This window comes from Oryzias melastigma, linkage group LG4, assembly GCF_002922805.2.
Source record: "Oryzias melastigma strain HK-1 linkage group LG4, ASM292280v2, whole genome shotgun sequence".
Taxonomy (NCBI): Eukaryota; Metazoa; Chordata; class Actinopteri; order Beloniformes; family Adrianichthyidae; genus Oryzias; species Oryzias melastigma.
This window is the reverse complement of record NC_050515.1, coordinates 23,675,310-23,682,896: the sequence shown is the minus strand read 5'-3', so window position 1 is coordinate 23,682,896 and position 7,587 is coordinate 23,675,310. Positions and strand designations below refer to the sequence as shown.

Genomic DNA, 7,587 nt, shown 5'->3' with positions numbered 1-7,587 from the left:
ATCCGTTTTGTGGTACAAGCTCCACATTTTAGAAACCATGGGATCCCTTTCAGAAAAGCACGTTCGCCACGGGAAAAATCCAAAATGTTGGCCATTTATAAAAATGGCAGCACGTACACTCTTTTTTTTTCAACTTTATTCATTTATGCAAAAACCAAGTCAGGATGAATAAACATTTGAAATGAGTTTACGAAACTCAATTCGATTCAGTTTTATTGATATAGCCTAATATCATAAAAAATGTCCTCATTAGGCTTCATAGAACAAAAGAACAAACATGCTACAGTACAAAAAATTAAGAACAGCAGAAAAAATAGGTAAGGGCTAGACTAGATACAATTTAAAATAACAATAGTTTTGATATGTATTGATTAATTACTGATGTTTTATGTTTTTTGTTTGAAATGTGCTTTAAACACTGAAAATAATCAGAGAACTAAATCAAAAAGATATTTGATAAATGTCTATTTGCTGTATTTTCAGCATTATAGGCTGTTAATGCACAAAAGGTTGTCTTTAAACTTGAGGGGTACCTACAGAATGCTGTATATACAGTATATATATATCTATGAAAATCTTGGATTTTCACGTGCTAACATGCCTTTCTAAAGGGACATTCATGTCCAATTTGGCTCTTGTACTACAAAATGCACAATTATTCTAACAACATTCTCCACTACTGCTCTGTGTTCTGAACAGTTTGGCTGCAGCCTGCTCATACTCACACCAGGAGGAGCCAGATCTTTCCAGAGCATGTATGAGGGTGATTCTCTGCCCTGTGTTTATGTTGAACCAGAGAGCGTGCAGGTTTACACATTCCCTGTCTTTGTGTGTGACAGCATTAGCCTTTGCACACTCATCCAGCCTCCTGGAATCATGGCTGACCTTTGCATGCTGCTCCTGTCTCGTTGCAGGTTCTGCTGCTTCTTTTAACGTATCCAATTCAGGGGACCTGTTCATGAGCGTGCACGCTCTCAACGGGGACTCCTTCCAGGGCGCTCAAGTGGGAGCCAATGTTCAGTCGCAGGTAATGGCGAAACTCAAATACAGACATAACTCTGTGTGGCAGCATCCATTAATGCATCAATTCAGGTAATACATATTTATTTAAATATAATAAAGCCCTAAATATTAATACTCCTGTTAACTTGCTCTTGGTTTAAATTATATCTCTTTTCCCTTTGATTAACTTTTCTCCACATCGTCGTTAAATCTTTTCAGAGATGGAGACTTGAACTTGTGTCTCTGACTTCTGACTTAAAACTCATAGACCCACTTTGATGAAAACTGTGTTTTTAATATCCTCTTGCGGCATTTTTCTCATGATGAAGGAAATATTTTAAAAATTGCATTTCTAAGTATTTCTTTATTTAGATTGTTGTGAATCAGTAGCAGACTTGACTTAAATTTATGACCAAAAACAGAATACTTGATTTGTTAGCTAAAGACTGGAGATTTTGGTTGGACTTACAACTAAACCCTTGAGGCTTGACGTAGATATAAATCTTAGTTTAGTTATATAAGCAATGGATTTATTGTAATTTTTTAAAACCTCTCCAATTTTAACGCTGCAAAAAAAAAGGCTCTCACTGCAATGTTTCCGCTATTTTACAGGGTTCTAGTCCAGGTCTTCTTATTTTCTCAGCCTAAACTCCATCTAAAAGCTCCATTATTTGTTCATTAAGTTTTTGTTTTAAATGCTGAGGAAACACATTTTTGTTATCTTATGATTGCATCATTATCATTGTGTTTGGATAAGAGAAAACCCTATTTTACCTCATTAAGGCAGGACTCCTTTTTACTCCCTCAATTCTTACCATGTACCACAGCACCTTCACCATCAGACCAAATGTTGGGGTTAACCTTAGGGTCGACATTGTTGGGGAACTCTCCTCAAGTAACTCCACATATTTCAGGCTTTCATTTTGTGTTTCAGAATCCTATAGATGTCATCAGAGATTATCCATCCAGTTTACATCTGCCATTGGATGTGACCTCAAAATACTAAACAAACAGTTCTACAAGTTCCACCTGTTTTTTGTGAAGATTTTAGTCAATTTTCTTTTTGCTTAAAAGCATTTTTGAACCCTCAGGAGAGACATTGCAGATTTACGATACCTGATAGCCAACTACCTATTACTACCTCATATGGTCATTTTCCCAATAATATCATTATTTTTTCTGTTACTAAAACTTCATTTGACCCAGAGGGGGTTAAGGAAGGTGGAAGATTCTTCTTTTGTGGTGTGTGCAAATTTAAAGATGACATTTGGAAATGGACACCTTGAGATAAATCACGTCATTTTCGCATGATGAAAAAAGTACGGGTCCCAGTATTGAACCTTGTTGGACTCCTGACACCAACTTCTAAAAATCTCATAAAAAAAACAATTTTTTTTGACTGTCTTGGTGAAGACACAGGTTGCTTATTCTTTGCAATGATTAAAACCAAAGTGAATGTATTGTTCCCCAAGAATGCTCGTAGATGAAAACAAGTGTATGGACCTTTATTTTGAAAGATTCAGCAAAAGAAGTCAGAGGACTCTAAGCTGCTATGGTGTGGTGCTTCTGTCCCCCTTCGCCTGCAGCCACCGTCAGTCTGGAACCTAATGAGAGCAGGGGTGCAGCTCTGCTGTCATCGTGTGTGGGGGGGTTATTCATTACTTCTTCCTGCTGCAGTCTCTCATGGCTCCTTTTCTGTTTCAGGTGGACACTCTTCGCCATGTTATCAGTCAGACGGGGGCGTTCAGTGAAGGAGTCGTAGCCAATCACATGTACAGTCCGCAGGGCATCAATGTAAGCCCCCGTCTTATTTCTCCTTCCTCCCCACCAATTATTTCAGAGCCACAGGGCTCAGGGTGCTTTCTGCACGCTCACCTCGTGGGTTGCTTCTGCACGTCTCCGCGCGCGTGCGCACGTGTCAGCCGCCTGTCAGGTTGGATCAGGTCTGCACCTGCAAGCTTGCTGGGGCCAACACTGCACACGCAGGTCAATCACCCCCCCCACGCCCACTGTCCTCTGCAAGGGCCTCTGACCCCCGATCCCTACTGCCAAACTGTTCATCTAACTGTTCATAGAAGCTGAGTTTGTGGGAGTGCGGGCGGGGGAGGGGGGCTGCTGCTGGCGGCAGAAAACAGGCGGGAAATTCACAACGACAAGCCGTGCGTTTCCGGGAAAATTGAGCAGACAGACGTGGGACAGCACCACAGCCGGCTGGATCATGTTCCCACCACGGTAATGGCCATGACAGCCCAGCCTGCACCCCCACCCCCCCTCCAGTGGGCCTCAGCGTGGATATGATAATCTGAGGAAACGTCCCGAGTGCTTCCCGGCACAGTCAAGTTTCCTTTAACGCCTGCTTACTGGAAATGTTGGATCTTTGAGGGATGAGGTTGTTGAGGGTTCTGTAGACTACATGCACTAACATTTATGCACATTTTGATCCCAGAGCTGTTCATTTTAATAAAGGAATACAGGTGGAAAAAACATAGCGGCACAACCTTATAAACATGGAACTCTGAAAAGTAGGATCATTGTGAAAGAAGCGTCTGTGATGACATATTTGAACAAAGAAAAATCATCCATCTGAATCCCTTTTGGGGTGACAGGGTTGCTGGAGCCTGTCCCAGCTGCTCCTGGGCAGAAGTGAGGTTTATTTTAAAAATAGTTATATATCATAGATTGCCAAGACAATATTTTGATTAGTACAATGTTTGCCATATAATAGGCATCAAGCGGTTAATCTCCTGCACGGTGTTATCACATGCTATTATCGGAAACATGCTTTTGCAAACATCGTTTTTTATGGAAAAGACTAATCCCAAAGCTGGACACAGAAGCTTGACAGAACATCTGAGATAGATCCTGAAGGAACACATGATTCTGCAAAGTTCTGTTCTCTTTCAGCCCAGCTTCAGTTGACAGCATTCTGCTGAACATTTCTTCAGTGTCAGCTGACTCTGTTACCGTTTTTTGCTCACGCTAACAACCCCCCCCCCGTCTGTTCTTGTTTCTCCCCGACAGGCTAACGGAGGTTGGCAAGACGCTCCCACCCCCTCCTCGGTGACTTCACCCACAGAAGGTCCAGGAAGCGTCCACTCAGACACCTCCAACTGATGAATTCCCCCCTATCTTCTATCAATTGACTTGCAACTCCCCCACCACCACCCTCAAACTGTTCAAGTGGACATGACACAAGTGCAGCTGGGAAATTTCTAATGCCCCCCTCCCCTATACCACCAAACTGAAACTACTTTATCCATCAGCAGCAGACTGCATGCATTCATATGCATTCTCAGTTGGTGATTTTCAAGTCCTCGTGAACCCCTCCTCATAAAATCGTTTTGAGAAAACGTGTGCACGAGGTGATCATGAATGCACTAGCAGTCCTGTGGGATTCACCTGAGATCTAAGTAAAGTCGTGGTGAAGATCCTCTTAAAATCTTCATAAAGTCTCCTTGAGGTCCACGTCAGCTTCCTGAGGTCTGCGTGATGTTCCCTTGGCGCCAGGAGGTGAAAACTGTCAGAATACAACAGTTAATAACACTTTTTGTCCCTAAACGCATCACACAGATCTCTAAACACACCACAGGATTACAAATATCACACATGTCCTGAAAAACACCACTGATGAGACATGTTTGACCTACAGTCTCAGTTTTTCTTTTGGTGTGGCGTTCAGGGACCTTTTATATTTTCATTTTTTTGTGTTTTATTTTTACCCCGTGCCAAAGTTTAGCTCAGAATTCTGATCATGTTTGCTTTGTGTCCCATGGTTTCTCCCACTCCAAATTTTAATCACATGACTCCTGTCAGGTTCTAACCAAATGCTGAGCATCAGTTTCTCAACTCTTCAGACTACAGGACAGCCCGGAATGGATCCATGCTTTCACACTCATCATGATTCCTTCACATGAACTGAAGCACAAAGGTGTCCCATAAATGTAGACGCTGTATTTTTTCTGTAAAAGGATTGAAAATGATTTGGTTGTTGTTTGGGGTGTTCATGTCTGCATGCACACCCATGTCTGCACTGCAAGAGTGAGACAAGCATTTCTAAAGAACAAAATTTTTAAAAGGATTTTTTTAAGAATATTCAAACATTGAAAACCTTTTATTTTGCCTCAAATGTCTTGCCTCACTCAAGCTCTCTGCAACATGTTGGACTTCACAAGTGTGGAAATATTGTGTTTCCGGTGGTGATGTGAAATTGTTTTCAAGAATCCATGCAGATGTTGATGTGGAATATAAATGTTTCCAGCAAATCTTAAAGAAATGAAAGGTCTGGGTAAGAGCTGAGAACTAAAGAGAAATGACGTAAGGACAATATTGGTAAAAGTAGAAACTCAAACATGATTGTGCACTGCCAAAAATCCAGATGTGAGCAAGACCGGCCTATCAACTGTATGGGACCATGAATGGCAACTAATCTATATTTGACCGTCCCCAGCCAAGAATCAAAATGTGAACGTGGTCAGTCCAGTCCATATCAAATCAAATCAAATCAATCTTTATTTATATAGCACTTTTCATATTAAAGAATAACACAAAGTGCTTTACAACAAAGGCAAAACAGTATAAATAATGTAAAAACAGGCACAAAAATTTAAATTAAAGCCCCCTTCCCCAGACCAGCCCACAATTCACCCATCCCTTTCTCCCCACCCACTCCCAAACTGATAGAAATAGACAATAGGAAAACAGGCTGAGCACTTAAATTGGGTGTTCGAAACTAACAGTTGGGACCTCCCTCTCAATGAACAGCTGCAAAGCCAGCCAAATGCAGCATCCCAGACAGGGTCCCGCCTCACCGCAACTAGGCAGTGATGCGGGTCCCCATCCAGAGCTGCAACGGCTGAACCACAGCTGACTCAGAGAGAGAGAGGACCCAAATGAGGAAGCACTGGATATAAAATTATAAAATTTGATATGTGACTGTGCACGGCAAAAAATCCAGATGTGATCGTGGAAAGCTAACCATCCAGATGTGTGCATGCCCAGCGCATCATCTATATGTGAGCGTGAATGGCCCCTTATCCATGAGTAAAAATGCACAGCCAAAAATCTATACATGACTGTGCACAACCAAGATTCCAGATGTGAACAAGACCGGCCAATCATCTAAAAATGGGCATGAGCGGCCCCTCATCCATATGTTAGCATGCACAGCTAAGCATCCAGATGTGAGTGTAAATGGCCCATCATCTGTATGTGAGCGAGACTGGCCCATCTTCCAGATGTTAGCATACACCGCCATCATCCAGGTGTTTGCATGCACAGCTGCAGCATCACGTCAAATACAAAAATGTTGCTACACGAGCATCCACATTACTCTCTGCTGTTCCACCCACTAGACACCATATCTGTACAGACATATCTTTCAACAGGAGGTGTAATTTGTCCTCGAGCGGCATTGAGGGAACCGTGCAGTTTTTTTTCTGATACCAAAAAGCAGAATCTGCTTGAAATGCTCAAACGGCTTTACTGAGATATCATCTTTTGGAGGTGAGAGGGGGGAGTTTGAACATCCTCACAGTCTGTGATCGAACCAAAAAATACAAATAAACTGGGGGAGTCTAACTAAATACATGTGGGAACAGAAACCTCCAAGTGTTTGGTGAAAAAAATCCTTTCTTTTCTTGTTTACTTTTTTGTTTCTGCTGCTCCATCGGTCAGGCCGGCACATGCACGTCTCCATGAGGGCTCAGGCTAAATCCACGTGTGAGTCTTCATCAGTGGAAGGCTGGACTGACAACAGCAAAACACAAAACTGAAAAAAAACAAGAAATCAAAGGTTTTCAGTGTCAAACATAATGAATCTTAATCCAATGAAGGTTTTTAGCTTTTGAATATAAATGCTGAAGTACTGAAGTTTGTAAAACACACACTTGTTTTGTTTGTTGCATGTCTTTTTATTCAGAAAAACAACTGTTTTGAATGTTTACTTGTTTTTTATAAGGATTTCACAGTGGAATCGTGAAGCATTTTGACTTTGAGGATCCGCGCACATGTTCACCCAAAGGTGCACAGGATTACTTTTTAACCCAAACTCGAGACTCTGTCCTCTGGACGAAAACTGCTCCTTCATTTGTACTGCCCACGTGTGTCCAAATAAACCTGTTTTCTTGGATAAATTTCACTCCTTTTTGGTGACTTTGCTTGCTGGTTCACAAAGCTCTCCCGTCAGACCGCCGTGTCCTCACCTCTGATAGCTGAGCGTACGAGGGGTGTGGAAGGGACGTTTTCACACGTTTGGAAGTGAGGGAAATGTGTGTGCTGGCAGCAGACAAGTGTCTTTCCTTCACTGCCCCCTCCCACCCTGCACACAGAGGCATGAAATGCACTTATCTGTCTCTTCCAGATAAAAATGTTCCTCCATTACTCCTTGTTGGTGGAGAAAAGCAGGCGGAGGTTTGAAGATGAGGAAGAGGCCCCAGCAGCACTCTGAATCCATGACACATGCACACAGCAGCATTTGCACATGCACTCCTTAAAACCAAAGGACACTGCAGCGCAACCTTTTAATGATGAGGTTTGAAAGTCAGCACCTGTACTCTGTAACCTTCAGGTAACAGGCTGACCAGTGCT

The 7,587-nt window shown here is 42.2% G+C and overlaps 1 protein-coding gene across 2 annotated transcripts in view; it reads left to right on the top strand.

Moving 5' to 3' along the window:
* The window catches only part of LOC112150672 (pre-B-cell leukemia transcription factor 1), a 40,984-nt gene extending 33,846 nt beyond the window's left edge, over window positions 1-7,138 (top strand). For both annotated transcript variants that reach the window (XM_024279129.2, XM_024279128.2), the window contains exons 7-9: window positions 915-1,027; window positions 2,707-2,796; window positions 4,024-7,138. In XM_024279129.2, the coding sequence (XP_024134897.1) occupies window positions 915-1,027; window positions 2,707-2,796; window positions 4,024-4,116 (296 nt within the window). In that variant the 3' untranslated portion in view covers window positions 4,117-7,138. The remainder of the gene's footprint in view (window positions 1-914; window positions 1,028-2,706; window positions 2,797-4,023) is intronic.
* Window positions 7,139-7,587: the final 449 nt, after the last annotated feature.